Here is a 17,328-nt window from a genome sequence, read left to right as displayed (position 1 = left end):
CCAATAATTGATTGTGCAAGTGACGGGGATGTCAGCAAGGGCGGTAATGGAACAGCAGGTGAAGGAAGAACCACGTATTTTTGTGATCTTGGAAATGAAGGTGTCGTCGAAGATAACTCTTAAATTGGGCAGAGTGGGAGCAGGGGAATATTGAGTATATATGGGTCAAGAAACTGCTTTGACAAGCGTAGGTTTTGACCCAAATACAGTGATACCTCAGTTTACGAAGAATGTGCATATACAGTAAAGTCTCGTTATATCGATATTCAAGGGAGTCCGAAAAAATATCGATATAACCGGGACTATCGATATATCCGACCCTGTTTGCATGTAATTTTCTCCGTGCGTGCATAGAAATAGTATCGATATAACCGGGACTATCGATATATCAGATATCGATATAACGAGACTTTACTGTATAAAACAGTCCCATAAAAAATGGGCTTACTTACCCATTGAACTGCAACTATATGTAAATATTAGTTAGCACAATAGCGTACCTTAGCTACTCTGCTAAGGGAAATCGAGTGCATGCAATTTAATATGAATATTCATACGCCTCTGGACATCAGTTATAATGATGCCAAACAGTATTGAAACGCTGATCCAGTCGACATTACCTCCACCAGATAAATCACAAAGACCTTTTTCATAGCTGTGGGAGTTGCTTCCGAAAACAGACTAGAGGACAAAAAGTACAATTTGTAAGACAGAAAGGTCAGCAGTGCAGGTAATTGCCCATAACGGTCCCATAAAAGTTTTTTCGTATACGGTTTAAATTACAACTAGGTTGATGTTTTCACCTCAGGCGTGTTATCGAGAACAGTTAAACTGTATTCGTGTTGAACATTGAGTAGAAGAAAATGTGGGGGCTGTTCGTCCGGCACTGAACAGCTCAGACCACCGGCCGCCTCTGTCGGATTTAAATTCAGTGTCGTGTGTGCATTCGGGTGACCTACTACAGTTCTCACAACCTCTCAAAATAAAACCACACAGGCAAGCTAACAAAATGGACAGTATGACAACATGAATCTGGGCAACGGAATTCACATTTGAACCTTTTAGCAAGTACAGCGATAACTTGGCTTACGAACGTAATTGGTTCCCAGACAGAGTGTATAAGGCGAAAAGTGTGTATCCCAAAAATTAATTTCCTATAGGAAACCATTAAAATGAGAATAATCTGTTCCCCATAAATCATATTTTTTTTACTTTCTAATTTTCTAAGCCTTAAAACTACACACAATATACCTTATTTTATGTACAATGAATGTGCTATGGTATTATAATTAAAGAAATAAACTGTACTGTATGATAAAGTCGTTTTATTTACCTTTGTGGGTCGTTGATGGAATGGAGTGGCCGGTTTCCTCAGCATTAAACACTTGATGAGGAACGTAACCTTCTTCTTTGACCATCTTGAGGAATGATCCCTTGTAGGTGCTTTCTCTGCGATCATTTTACCTTGTTCCTCATCAATTGTGTTCTGTTTAGCTGGGTTGATAGCGTTTTGCATCAAGTGTACAGATGGCTTGTGCGGGTTATTTATTTACCTTTGTGATGGTCGTTGATGGCTTGATGGAATGGATATCCTTTTGCATACAGTGTCTCAAGTAGCTCTGGGTTGTACATCTTGGAAGTTGTGATATTGCAACAGCAACAGATGAAAGCAGGCACACTAGAGACATCATTAATAGCTGGTTCCCTTGCTTGTCTTTTCATTTCAAATTGAACTGATAACTAGTGTGGGTTATTTGTGGTGCCTGATTGATGGGAATTTTAACCTTGCAGTCTATACTCTGCTTTTGAACTATCAAGGTTGAAAACAGTCCAAATTTCGCTGTTTGTGACATTTGACAAGAGGGCCATTGAGTGGCAATGAGCGCCAATACATTAGCAACTTGTGCTAGCCATTAGCTAGCTGTAAAAAGAAATCAAAGCAACCAGTGATTGGGTGTCAGAAAATGTGTGACTGTCATTGACGAAACTTCCAGCAAAATACTTTAGTTCGCTGACGAAGCCTCTTGGATAAGAAACAAAACGTCCGACACCTTCAAAGAAGTACAGATGACGTTTAAAGAAACCTTTTCATCGATGGACCACTCCTGTACGACTGAGAGCTTAAACAGACGTATCCATCCATTGATACAGTCTATGTATTTATGCTAGTTGCATGACACCTTTGAGCCATGTACATGCCAGTCTTCAATGGTGAGGATTGAAAATCGGCGCAGTCGTCTGGACAAGCTGCCACCGCAGTCAAGAATGTAGAGTTCAGGTGATTTTATTCTATTTTGTCATCGCCTTAACCTTTGCGTCTTCACTCCAGTCCCATCTTGTCAAAAGCTAAGCAGCTTGGGGGGGAGGGGCTTCACAGAGGAAACGTTAGCGCACCGTGACGCCAATTAAAACGGCAATGTGCTAAGGGGCATGTTTGCATAGTCTGACGTTAGCAGCAGCACCCATCAACGGCTAATTACAGAGAATCTTCACCGGTCGACATACTGTACTGCGTGATTAACAATGCGCTTTGATCACCACGGTGCCGGTTTCAGTGCGTAACAGTTCATGTTAGCAACCACAAGACCATAACGAGAAGATTTTGACCAAAAATGTTTTGCATCACTGCGCACAACAAACTGGTCATTTTCTTTTATCCCGCGTGAAGAAGATGTTATCGGATCAGAAATTGTAAAGGATCGCAAGCTTTGAATTAAAATGAATTGAAACTTTTCGCGGAAGGGTAATGCAGCATCTGTCTGGAAGGCGACATATAATACCGTAATTTCCGGAGTATAAGACGTGACTTTTGTCACAAGCTTTCAAGCCTGCGCTTTATGCAACGATGCGGCTAATTTATGCATTTTTTTTTCTAACTGCCGTCGTAGGGCGCTCGAGCACTAAATGTAAGAGTGAGATATGGTGAATATATGTGGCGAGGAAGATGCAAGTTAATGTAACTACGGTAACTGTGCGTGTGAATTGTGCATTTAAAGGAAAACCAACACCATTTTTGTGTTTTCCTAACTGACATCAGAAAAACGTTTGATAGCATCTAAAATAGCCAAAACACGCAGGCTGATATGTTTAGTCTAATCCAAAAAATATATAAAAAATGACTTAGTGTCTCAAAACTGCCACAAATTGAGCTCGTAACTGGGCAGATTCAGAAAGTCCCGCCCCCTTTTTCGTGAGGTCACGCCAGGATACTCCTTCACAAACTGCCTTGCTCTAGAATCAAAACAAAAGCTTTCGAGAGTTCAGATTGGGAGAAGATGCTTTCTTGTTACTCATCCAGTTATGAATATGATTCAAATAGTTCTGAAGAGGAAAGCATACATGTTTGTCATCGATTAAAGAAGTCCTTCCGTATCAATTCGAGGATTTTGGACTCCAATGTAGCGCCCAGAAAATGCACAAGATGGCGCACAAGCTCCGTTGGAAATGGGCTGATTTGTCCGCTGGGAATTTGTGTCAACTTACACCTTCTTTATGCGAGTTACCGCAATTGGCTGCGACACATAACAATTCACCATCGCGTTATTCGCGAAGTTCGCTGTTATTTGTGAAGTTCGCCGTTTATTGAGGATTTTAAAGCGAGCAGTGGATCATTACTCGTCATGGTGAGACAGCCAGTTCTGACAGTAAAGCTGCCAAAGCCTACAAGGAATCATTCCTCGAAATGGGGAAAGAAGAATGCCACGTACCTCAGCAAGTATTTAATGCAGATGAGACCGGCCTTTTTTGGAAAAAGATGCCCATCAAGCCTTCAACGACCATCACAAAGGTAAATGAAACGACTTTATCATACAGTGCAGTGTATTTCTTTCACTACAATACAACAGCACAATTATTATACATAGAATAAGGCATATTGTTTGTAGTTTTAAAGCTTATTTAGTTGAAAATTAACTTTTATGAGGACCTGGGAACGGATTATTCTCATTTTAATGGTTTCCTATGGTTAATTAATTTTTGGGATACACACTTTTCGCCTTACACACTGTCTGGGAACCAATTAAGTTTGTAAGCCAAGTCCCCACTGTACTTCTATATTTTTCACCTAAAGCAGCGCTCTCCCGACTGACAGAAAGTAATTGTGACAGATATGATATTAAGCAACCTCCGTTGCTGTGCAGCATGTTGTAAATACGGGCCGCTATCAAAGACGCTGCAATTAATGAAAACAGTGAACGTGGGATGTAAGCAATTAGAAGTCCTCTCTGAACAAAACTTTGAGGTAAACGAATCCTGCAGAGACAAACAAGAATCCCCCCGAACACGCGACAAAGCCTTGTGGACTTTGACTTTCCGCATCAACATGCACAACGCTTGCTCATTACTCAGCCGTGGGCGTCCAAACAGTTTGTGAAGTCATTCGCCCACTTAAGTAAGCGTCAAAAGAAAAAGAAAATACTTTCATCAGTACGAAATAAACCGAATCTGCGTGACGAAAATACGGTCGGGTAGGTAACAAGCAGCGTACGTGTGTGCATGTGTGCGTGGATATGTGTAAATAAAAAATAAAAATAATAAAACAATACATAAATACATAAATATAAAACAATAAAGATAGCTAGATAGCTAGCTAATAGCTAGATAGCTAGCTAATAGCTGGATAGCTATCTAATAACTAGATAGCTGGCTAATAACTAGATAGCTAGCTTGCTAGATGATAGCTAAATGATAGCTAGGTGATAGATAGCAAAATAAATAATACATAGCAGGACACGCCAATCTTTTTTCAACAACTCATAAATAAATACATAAATAAATAAATAAATAAATAAATACAGCTAGCTAATAGCTGGATAGCTAGCTAATAGCTGGATAGCTAATAAATAACTAGATAGATAGCTAATAACAAGATAGCTAACTTGCTAGTTGATAGCAAGATAGCTAGATAACTAGATAGATAAATCAGAAAATACAGTAATACCTTGGCTTACGAACTTAATTGGTTCCCAAACAGAGTGTGTAAGGCGAAAAGTGTGTATTCCAAACATTATTTTCCCATAGGAAACCATTAGGATGAGAATAATCTGTTCCCAGGTCCCCATAAAACATAATTGTCTCCTAAATAAGCCTACAAAGACCCAATATACCTTATTTTATGTATAATAAATATGCTATGGTATTGTAATTAAAGAAATAAACTGTACTATATACTATATTTATTTACCTTTATGATGGTCGTTGATGGCTTGTTGGAATGGATATCTTTTTGCATAAAGTGTCTCAAGGAGCTCTGGGTTGTACATCTTATAAGTTGTGATATTGCAACAGCAACAGACACACTATAAACTTCACGAATAGCTGGTTTCCTTGCTTGGATGCTCTCTTCAAATTGTACATATGGCATGTGCGGGTTATCTGTGGAGCCTAATTGATTGAATATTTTAACCTTACAGTCTACACTCTGCCTTTGAACTATCAATAAAGTTGAAACGAGTGCAAATTTCTCTGTGTTTTCTATCCATTTTCTCACCATTTCACTTTAGTTTTTAGTTTTTTTTTTTCACTTTAGTTTTTTGATTCAAGCTCTGTCGTCTCCCTTTCGTGTGTGTGTGTGTGTGTGTGTGTGTGTGTGTGTGTGTGTGTGTGTGTGTGTGTGTGTGTGTGTGTGTGTGTGTGTGTGTGTGTGTGTGTGTGTGTGCGTGTGTGTGTGTTTCTGTTTCTGTTTCTGCAACCCCCTGCCCCGGCTCACTGCTGCCTCCTCCCTCCCTCTACCACGGATCGTATTTGTGAAAGTTCGTGAGCTAAAGCAAGGTATCACTGTAGATGTATTGTATTGTATTTTGTACAGCCACCCTCATTTTAAGCTCATAGAACTCTAGACCCACATAATTTAGGAATTAACTTTTTTTCTGATGAAAGAAGAGAGTCTAAGATTCCTTACGCTGCATTGAATGTTTGTCAAGTCCAAAAATGCAATATTCTGTGTGTCCTGGAATTCGAGTAAAAATGACAAAAACCCTGGCACTGGAGTGGAAATATTTTTGCACATCGTCTGGCAGTGCGTTCAAAAGTGTGAGGAGGCCCAGCAAGCTGCTGAAATTACACACTTGAAAAAAGAATCACAATCATCCAAATTGGTTTTGTTTCCCTGTCATTGCATCATAGCACTAATTATACAGAACGATTCAACAAAATCAAATTATATAATCTTTTTTTTAATATATATTAGTGATGTTTTGCCTTGATAATATGCCGGGGAGCAACGGAAAAGAACACAAAAAAAACACCAATATACCTATCTATCTTTGTGCGCACTGGCATAGTAAATGAGGTACGCAGAATGTCATTTTATGGCTGCTGGACACAAAAGGTAATCCAACATGCATCATTAGAAGACTTTCAAGGTGGATCACTCTCAGACTCTCTCCTTCATTAGGCACTGACACAATCAAAGTAAGGTGCGTCAACTGCGGGCAATTCAATCTTTCACTTTCATGATTCAAATGATCAGAAGCCCGAAATGATCTTAGTCGCCTGACCGTAAAGACAAGGGGATAGATTAGGAAAAGTGAAGGATCAATAAACACCACGAAAACGACATTAATAATCTTGTGTATCTTCATATGTATGTTAAAATATCCATCTAGCTATTTAGCTAGCTACAGTATCTTTCAGCCAGCCGGCCAGCTAGCCAGCGAGCTAACTTGCCAGCCAGCCAGATAGCTAGTCAGCCATCTTATTTATTTATTCATTCATCTATTAATTTATTTATTCATCTATTTATTTATCTGTGTATTTGTGTATCCACTCGAGAAAAACGAGCTTTCGTGTAGAAGAGAGAAGCAAAGACTTGATTGATTAGATCTTCGGCGTGGGTCTGCTTTTGTTCGCAGCCCATGTGGCAGGCAACCCCCCCCCACCGAGGAAGGCGCCTTCGAGGAGAGACCGAGCTCTGCAATGAGGGTGGCTTTTATCACACTTTTAGCAGAGCATTGTCTAAACTGGGTGCCAAGTAGAAGGCTGAGAAGGAGCTGGCATCAGGAACTCAGCAGTAATGAGCCCAACAGCTGAGGCCCAATGGGAAATGCGAGCCAGTGCTGCACACAAGTTGACCTTCTTTAAAGGACAACCGACACTTTGTACCAATTTGTAAAATGACTTCTACTGAGCGCATTTGACAAAGATTCCACCGCACATAGCTCTATTTTACGTTTTAAGACTCGCACTGAATATTCAGGAAGTCTTGTTTTGGAGTTGATAACAATGCTTGACGTGGTGTCACCTCAGGAACGCCCCTGACCAAGAAAGTGACACACAATGCATTTTGGGTACTTTGTTTGCTCTGAAAACATCGTGTTGATCCGTGTTGATGGCAAAATTAGAAGGAAAACACATAAATAACACGATGGTGAATTGTTGTGTGTTGCACCAAGACAACAATTTGATATTTGCTGACACAATTTCTCAGCAGACAAATCAGCCCATTTCCAACGGAGCTTGGGCGCCATCTTGTGCATTTTCTGGGCGCTACATTGGAGTCCAGACAGCTCAAATTGATACGAAAGGACTTCTTCAATCGATTGCAAACATTTATGCTTTCTTCTTCAGAACTATTTGTATCATATTCATAACTTTACGACTTGAAAGTCCTTCACAGGAAGAGATCATTAGCCAGTTTACAAATTTATCAGTTCATAGAAAAGACAATGCTTTATTGCTTACAGTTGTTCGTGCTTAGAACTCAAGAGGTGTGGTATTCTAATCAAGAAAACTATGTTTTACTAATGTATCACTTAAATTTGCATATACCCTTAATGAATAGCTTGGCAGAGGGCTGTAGAATCCCGGCGTTTGTCATGAACGGCTATGTCTCCTGCCGGCAGTAAAAGACAATCTTTCTGTGTTCGAACCTTGGTCTACAGTGTCGGATCGAACATCTCTGACACACGCATAAAGAAGGTGTAAGTTGACACAAATTCCCAGCGGACAAATCAGCCCATTTCCAACGGAGCTTGTGCGCCATCTTGTGCATTTTCCGGGCGCTACATTGGAGTCCAGATGGCTCGAATTGATACGGAAGGACTTCTTTAATCGATCGCAAACATGTATGCTTTCCTCTTCAGAACTATTTGAATCATATTCATAACTGGATGAGTAGCAAGAAAGCATCTTCTCCGAATCTGAACTCTCTGAAACCTTTGTTTTGATTCTGGAGCAAGGCAGTTTGTGAAGGAGTATCCTGGTGTGACGTCACGAACAAGGGGGCGGGACTTTCTGAAAATCCCCAATTCGCAGCTCATTTTGTGGCAATTTTGGCACACTTTAATAAGTCATTTTTATTGGTGTTTTGCATTTGACTAAAAATATCAGCCTGCGTGTTTTAGATGCTATAAAACGTTTTTCTGATGTCAGTTAGGAAACAAAAAAAAGGTGTCGGTTGTCCTTTAAAGTAGAGGACGGACACAAGGTTGTATGTGACAGGCCCAGCTTATTTCATTACGATGATTAGCTATTGCGAAACAAAAATTTGACTGACAAGGATATATGTGAATATATTGGGTGTAGGCCACTCATTGACGTTGGAGAATATGCAGAGTCATTTGCATAATGCAATGGAGTCCTGTGGATGCATGACCTTGCCGCGCTCCGTAATGACACTTTTGGAGGTAACATCACACAAATGTGTTTGCGTGATGAAAAAGGACTGCAGCTAAGCGCTACGATCCAATAAAGGCGTTGTTTATCAGTTCATTTGTATATGGCTGCGCTTCCTGAGCAAGACGGATGTATTCATTTTCAGCCATTTTGCCAGACGACTTTTCATGCCCATACATAAAATATTTGGTGAAGAGCCGCAGCGTTTCAGGTAAAATGGCAAATTGTTTTGCATATGCACGGAACTTTTGAAGTTGATACAAGTGGGTTACGACACCGGGAGATAAAATAAGCATTTATAATTGGAAATGGAGGCTCAGTATTGATGGTGATTACAATTGAAGCAAGTGAGACATTATTCATTAAACGAGCAAAAATTCATTGTAGTTATCCAATACAATACATTGAAAATGTTGTTCAAATCTCTTGTTTCTGGATTAATTTTCAGTTAAGGTGCGGCAAAAAAAACTAGCTAGCACGTTGGTGGCTGGATAGCTTTGTACGTAGCTACATAGCTAGATAGCCAAATAGCTAGGTAGCCAAATAACTACATAGAGGAGAAGATACATAGTTAGATACATAGCTAGACACAGTACATAGCTAGATTGCTAGAGTGCTAATGCTAGATAGTTATGTAGCTAGCTATAGAGATAAAGAGACAAATACACAAATTAAGAGAGCGAGAGAGACAGAGAGTCAGTGAGAGAGAGACAGAGAGAGACAGACAGGGAGAGACAGAGAGAAAGAGAGAGAGACAGAGAGAGAAAGAGAGCGAGATAGAGAGAGAGACAGAGACTGACAGCGAGAGCGTGAGAGAGAGAGGGGGGGGGAGAGAGAGAGACAGAGAGTGAGACAGAGACAGAGAAAGAGAGATACAGAGAGAGAGAGAGAGAGAGAGACAGACAGGCAGAGACAGAGACAGGGAGAGAGACAGAGACTGACAGCGAGAGCGTGAGAGAGAGAGAGACAGACAGAGACACAGAGAAAGAGAGAGACGGAGAGAGATACAGAGAGACAAAGACAGACAGAGAGAGACAGAAAGAGACAAAGACAGACAAAGAGAGACCAGAGACAAAGAGAGAGACGGACAGAGACAGGCACACACAGAGAGAGACAGAGAGGGAGACACCAAGAGACAGAAATAGAGACAGAGAGACAGCGAGACAGAGAGACAGCAAGATACACAGAAATAGAGATAGTGAGACATTTTCTCAAGAAACTTTTGCTTGAACTGTAAAAATGTCCTGTTTGGTGTACACGTTCAATACATACAGCCAAAAACAGTCAGGGCGGACAGTGTCTGTGGCTACAGGGTATCGATCCGATTTTGCTTCGAAAACCTTTGTTAAAATATTTGAGGATGACGACAAACAATGTCAAAGTCTGAGTGATGCCGTCTATTAAAATGGAGTAAGCTACAGGGTCAGCAAGTCTGTGAGGACTGTCTAAGTGGAAACTCGTGTATCGCACATGATGGAATGGAATGGGGCCATCAGAGCCTTGTTTTCTCGTTAAAATGACAGAGTGGAATCTGGTGTTGACAAGGAAGAAACACAGGGGCGACACGCTGATTAGTAGAAGACACAAAAAAATGATATTTGAATGAGTGTGCAGTAGTCCAGAATACAGTGATACCTCTGCTTACGAACGCCTTGGCTGACGAACGTTTCGGTTTACGAATGTTCAATTCACAAGAATTTAATCTTGGCATACAAACTATTTTTCGGGATACACATGGAGCGCCATTATGAGTGATGTGTCGTTCGCCAACGAGCCCATCCTCCTAACTCGGAAATGCCAGCCGACTATTTTTTTGTCCTCTATTCCCCACCCCCAGTCTTTGGTTAAAGCCGCACGTGATTGGTCAACAACGCAGCAGTGTAGGGGGGGGGCGGTACAGAAACACAGAGCTGCAACTAAAATAGATTAAAGCCGCTGATGATTGGTCAAGAACGCAGCAGTGAGAGTAACAATAGATAGGAGGACGACAGAGAGTGAGATAATTGATAGAAAACACAGTGAAATTTGGACTCGTTTCAACTTTATTGATAGTTCAACGGCAAAGTGTAGACTGCAAGGTTAAAATAACCCATCAACCAGGCTCCACAAATAACCCGCACAAGCCATCTGTACACTTGATGAAAAAATGCTATCAACCCAGCTAAGCAGAACACAATTGCTGAGGAACTAGATAAAATTATCGCAGAGAAAGAACGGCAACTTCACGAGGAATTCGCTCGTAATTAGGAAATTTAGGCATACTCATATTGGAATGGCGCTGAGAGTTAGTTATATATGAGGATTAGTCTTCGGGAAAACGTGTCACCTGTTCCGCCCAACAACAGAACATGAGCAGAAAAGTCTGAAGACGACTTTATAATCTTAATAATACATTTCATTTCTAAGCGCCTTTCAAAACTCTCAAGGTCACTTTACAGTCACAGGATAATTTTTTTCCTGTGGGTGAGCAGCGGCAGCCACACGCCGGCGTTCACTCAACCCGGAAGTAACTCAAATAGACAGAAAGCTAGCTAGATAGCTAATAGACAGCTAGATAGCTAATAGAAAGCTAGCTAATATGTTTCCTGACTCAAATAGCTAGCTCGTTAGCTTGCTAGTTAGCTAGCTAATAATAATAATAATAATAATAATAATAATAATAAGACAGTTTATTTTAAGCGCCTTTCAAAGCTCTCAAGGACACTTTACAGTAATAGATAGCTAATAGATAGCTAGCTATCTAGATAGCTAATAGATTTGTCCCAAGGAGGAAATTTGCATTATTAGCTAGCTAGCTCCAATCCAAAAATAGTAATACTAATAATAGATAGATAATAATAATAAATATAGATAATAATAGATAATAATAGATAGCTAATATGTTTCGTGACTCAAATAGCTAGCTAACTAGCTAGCTAATAGATAGCTAGCTATCTAGATAGCTAATAGATTTGTCCCAAGGAGGAAATTTGCATTATTAGCTAGCTAGCTCCAATCCAAAAATACTAATACTAATAATAGACAGATAATAATAATAATAATAATAATAATAATAATAATAATAATAGATAATAATAATAGATAATAATAGATAGCTAATATGTTTCGTGACTCAAATAGCTAGCTAACTAGCTAGCTAATAGATAGATAGCTACCTAGATAGCTAATAGATAGCTAGCTACCTAGATAGCTAATAGCTAGCTAGCTAGCTATCTAGATAGCTAATAGATTAGTCCCACAAGGGGGAAATTTGAATGTTGTCTTTTGTCACCGAGTTGTTGTGCGTGGTCATGTGGAACGGATAGTTTTTCAACATTTTTGACCACGACATTCAACAAAGAAGGAGACTGTGCTGAGCGGTTCTTCTTATAAAGCCCTTTCCAGCCAGCTTTTATCTTCTAAATAGAGTCGAAATTGCAGCTATAATTAATCGACAGAGCTCCAGCTTGATGGGGGTAATAGACGGCTGGGCAAAAAATAAAAAAATACCCAAAAAAAAAAAATAAATCAATGAATACGACAACCCCCTGCGAATCATACGACTTTTCATCCTGGATGGGCGACAGAAGCATTTGTACTTTTCAAATGAGTGGCTGTCTTGCAATGAGTGCACAACAAGTGATGCCTCCTTGTTGGCTCATGAGGGGACGACGACGATGACTGAGAGGGATCATCACCTCTGAAGAGCATGTTTATAGATCGGCTCCGGCGGAGAGCACTTGCAGAAGAGGGCCTTGAACGCCCAATCGATGAGCGATTATATCATTGTTAACTTCCACTTTACTACGGAACGCGGAATGCGGGTGAACCACCTCCCAGCGGATTTTCTTAGCGATACGTGTGTGTGTACGTACGTGCGATTGGTCGCTAATATGTTCTCGGGCACTTCTAGCGCCAAGAGTTAACAACCTGTCATGTCAAATCTCTTGTTTCTGTATTCATTTTCAGTTAAAATGCTACAAAAAAAGCTAGCTAGCAGGTAGGTAGCTGGGCTGCTTTGTAGGTAGCTACATAGCTAGTTAACCAAATAGCTACATAGATGGAAAGATACATAGGCTAGACACAGTACATAGTGAGATAGCTAGATATATAGACTGCACAAGCTAGCTAGTTCTGTAGCTAGATAAACAGACACATACACATAAATTGAGAGAGAGAGACAGAGAGAGACACCCGAGTGGATTTCCTAGCGATATGTGGGTGTGTACGTATGTGCGATTGGTTGCTAATATGTTCCCGGGCACTTCTAGCGACAAGAGTTAACAACCTGTCATGTCAAATCTCTTGTTTCTGTATTCATGTTCAGTTAAAATGCTACAAAAAAAGCTAGCTAGCAGGTAGGTAGCTTGGCTGCTTTGTAAGTAGCTACATAGCTAGATAGCCAAATAGCTAGATAGCCAAATAGCTAGATAGCTAAATTGCTACATAGGTGGAAAGATACATAGTTTGATGCATAGCTAGACACAGTACATAGCGAGATAGCTAGATAGACAGAGTGCACAAGCTAGCTCGTTCTGTAGCTAGATATAGAGATAAACAGACACATACACATAAATTGAGAGAGAGAGAGACAGAGAGAGACGGATTCCTAGCGAGTGGATTTCCTAGCGATATGTGGGTGCGTACGTATGTGCGATTGGCTGCTAATATGTTCCCGGGCACTTCTAGCGACAAGAGTTAACAACCTGTCATGTCCGAGGAAGCAGCAAGTCAAACACTGGGCTGATATGAGTCACAACTCATGCGACGTATGAACAAAGTGGCAGTAGCAAAAATGGCCGCCCGCCCTGTATTGGCACAGTTAATAAGTGTTAAGTGTGTGCGGTACCTGTTACAATCGACGTGGAGGAGTAGGTGCGAGGAACTGATAGTCAGGGCGATTTTATGCCACTGGCCATCAGCGAGACGGTAGGGGAAGGACTCGGTGCGAGGTTTGCCCTTGAAGCGATAGCGGTAGCGGATCTCCTCTCGAACGCCGCTGCTCTCCAATTCAAAGTAGCTAAAGGTGAGGGCAGAGGGACAAAGTCAAACATGGTTTCCTAGGCTGAAGGCTCGGGAGAATGACAACATATCCCGCAAGAAATGGCATCGCTTCATGAATTAGAAATCAGGACAGAATTTAGTGTCTCATGAGACCGCCATAAGCAGAAAGTAGCATCAGCGCAGAGCGCCGATGCGAATGCGGAGTTGTCGCGGCTTGGAATTGAAGAGGATTTACGCGGGAAAGACGATCTCTTTTCGTCAATGGATGCGACAGATTCGTGCTTCCTTTCAACATTTAGCTTGTCGCAGACGTGCACATTCTACAAACCTCAACCGCACCCGTTTGGCTAAATTCAGACTTAGCCGAGAAAAACGCCGCCTTGATATCGGATATTGACAGCCGGTATCAGGTCTTGCCCGTCCTTTATTTCAAGCGAGCTAGCTATTGGCTGTCTATTTGGATTGGATTGGCCTTTATTAGTCTCGCAGTGGAGACATTTGCTATTTATTAGCTGGCTAGATAGCTATATAGCTGGCTTATTTTATTGTATTTTTAATTTAAAATTTGAACACCGACAATACACTGTCTGTAAGATAAGAATCTGTTTTAAATTAGATATCAAGTAGACAGGATGAACTTAATACAACTATATAGCTGGCTTGTTAGCTATATAGCTGGCTGGCTAGCTATCTAGTAGTAAGTACCTCAACTCCTCCCCAATCTCAACCAAAATTGCATTATAGTATCGATTTTGGGAGGTTTTTGTTCAATTTAGCATATTTTAGTTATGTTAGCTATATAGCCATGTAGCTAGCTAGCAATCTCGATAGCTATCTCTTAGCTAGCTAGCTTTCTTTCTACTTGAGTTATTTCCGGGCTGAACACTGGCACCTGTGGCTGCCGCTGCTCACCCACGGAAAGACATATCTATAACATATCATATAAAAACATAACATACCACAAATAAAGAAGGTGTAAGTTGAGACAAATTCCCAGCGAACATATCAGCCCATTTCCAACGGAGCTTGTGCGCCATCTTGTGCATTTTCTGGGTGTTACATTATATTCCAGACGGCTCGAATTGATACAGAAGGACTTCTTTCATCGATTGCAAACATTTATGCTTTCCTCTTCAGAACTATTTGAATCATGTTCATAACTGGATGAGTAAAAAGAAAGCATCTTCTCCGAATCTGAACTCTCTGAAGCCATTGTTTTGATTCTGGAGCAAGGCAGTTTGTGAAGGAGTATCCTGGCGTGATGTCACGAACAAGGGGGCGGGACTTTCTGAATCCACCCAGTTCCGAGCTCATTTTGTGGCAGTTTTGGGACACTTGAAGTCATTTTTATTGGTGTTTTGCTAAATTAAAACTAAAAATATCACACTGCGTGTTTTGGGTATTTTTGATGCTATAAAACGTTTTTCTGAAGTCAGTTAGGAAACAAAAATGGTGTTGGTTGTCCTTTAATTAAACTCATGTAATTCATGGACGAACGATAGCCCTATGACAAACTGTAACATGTCACAAAAAGATAACTGTAAAATCAACAAATACAAATATTCCCTTTCACGCTCTGAGCTGATTTTCCTGTTTTGTTTTTGTAACTTGAGGCAACTGACCAGTATTCTTGCAATATGTGCAGCCTCATGAGCCACGCTAAATTAGGAGGCAGCCAACCGCCACAGCTTCTTAACAGCTGCAGGCAACTAATCTTGGCATGTTAGCCTCCACCCGTGGCAGCAGATGACCTTTGGCATCGGCGTGACCACGTTAAATGAAAAAAAAAAAAAAGCATTGCTAGCGTACAAAACATGACCTAAAGTTAGCAGCTTCCTCGCCAATTCCGATATACTGACGTACGCCAGAGACCCACGAGTCAACGGTATTGGAATCAAGCCCATTCAATAGTGAACGCTCAAGCGTATCGTCTGTGTAAACTCTCAGTCGTACAGGAGTGGTCCATCGATGAAAAGGTTTCTTTAGCCGTCATCTGTACTTCTTTGAAGGTGTCGGACGTTTCGCTTCTTATCCAAGAAGCTTCGTCAACAAACTAAAGTTTTACTGGTAGTTTCGGCCCTATATATATCCCTACTGTCCAAACGTGGCGGTGGCGGACTCTGCTATGATTGATACCTGCTCTCAGGTTGAGGGGAGAAGAGGACTAATCCCTGCAACTCCACTGATTGTTGCTATAGTCCTGACTGACGACAGGCCTGATTGCCCAATTTGCCCCGGTATCACCTCATCAGCATAACTAAGCCTATGTTGCCTAAGCAGTCTATTGTACGAACGATCCAAATTGAACCTCACCCCACTATTACAGTTATGCTCAAGTGTATCATGCATCTTAATGACGTGGAAAAGCTTCCCAGCGAATATGCCGCAGTACACCGATGCATGTTCCTGTCGGGGGGAAAAAATGAATGAAATTGAGAAGAAAAAAAATTAAGCGTCCACCGACGCAGACAACACCAATAAATATACGACACGATCATCTTCCCGATAGTGAAGTCGAAACGAGTTTTATCCAAGCTGGAGATGAATAAATTCAAATGTCAAAAGGTTGGGCTTTTTACTTTCAAGCTCTCGGTTTCATCAAGTACGGAGAAACAAAACAAACAGACTTTTTTTTTTTTTATCCTGAGCCGCGATCAATCAATTTGATGGGATCAAGAAAAAAAAATGGAGGAGGCCTAGCTCATCAAGTATACAGCATCTCTGTCCGAACATTTTTCGACATACAGTGATATCTCAACTTATGAACTTAATTGGTTCCCAGAAAGTGTGTGTAAGGCAAAAGGTTCGTCTGCCAAATATTTATTTCCCATAGGAAACCATTAAATTGAGACTAATCCGTTCCCAGGTCCCCATAAAACAGAATTTTCTACGAAATAAGCATTAAAACTACACGAAATATACCTTATTTTATGTATAGTAAATGTGTTATTGTATTGTAATTAAAGAAATGAACTGTACTATATAATAAAGTCATTTTATTTACCTTTGTGATAGTCGTAGTTGCCTCTTGATGATATCTGAGTGAAGTCGTCGTGCGGTCTCGTGTTAATACATTCACTCACACTGATTCCTGCTAGCTGCTTTTCGTTAACCCAAATCAACAAACGTTTTTAAACCTCTTCTATTGCCTGAGACGGTTGCTTAGACAACACAGAAACACCCTTAGCCACACGTAGCAATGGTCGACTTAGCGTACGCTAAGTAACACAAACGCACACATCATGTTTTTCGATAATCTACTTCCACTCGACCGTAATTTTCTTTTGTGTCCTTTTTGGCTGAACACTAGCCTGTGGTGGGGTGTTTTTTGGTCCCATAATTACAAAAGTACTCCATTCGATAACAAACCATGTCTGCACTCAAAGAAAGTGGGTGTGGAAAACTAAATCGCCAGCCACCGTGGCGCTGCTCGATCGTGTGGTTTGGCATCCACCGAAAACTAGTCCGGCAGCCACCGTGGCGCTGTATGGTTTGGTTCATCCGCCAAAAACTAGTTCGTATGCCAAGATTATATTCTGGCAAATTTAATGTTCATAAAGTGAAACGTTCGTGAGCTAAAGCTTCGTAAGCTGAGGTATCATTGTACTTACGATTTTACGACATACTGTACCCACAAAAAAAAAATGCGCGCAACTACCGTTATTCGTAACTTGAATGTTCGTAAATCGGGATGATCAATCAATCAAATCAATCAATCAAACGGTGGCCCAT

The 17,328-nt window shown here is 40.8% G+C and overlaps 1 protein-coding gene across 1 annotated transcript in view; it reads right to left on the bottom strand.

Moving 5' to 3' along the window:
• LOC148899930 (protein kinase C-binding protein NELL1-like) overlaps positions 1-17,328 on the bottom strand; it is a 130,744-nt gene that overhangs the window by 88,573 nt on the left and 24,843 nt on the right. Inside the window, exon 4 of the mRNA XM_088991455.1 lies at positions 13,442-13,612. Within this exon, the coding sequence (XP_088847581.1) occupies positions 13,442-13,612 (171 nt within the window). The remainder of the gene's footprint in view (positions 1-13,441; positions 13,613-17,328) is intronic.

Source organism: Hippocampus bargibanti, linkage group LG03 (assembly GCF_051943395.1).
Source record: "Hippocampus bargibanti isolate YZ-2025 linkage group LG03, ASM5194339v1, whole genome shotgun sequence".
NCBI lineage: Eukaryota > Metazoa > Chordata > Actinopteri > Syngnathiformes > Syngnathidae > Hippocampus > Hippocampus bargibanti.
The sequence above is the reverse complement of the archived record's forward strand: the minus strand, read 5'-3'. Positions and strand labels throughout refer to the sequence as shown.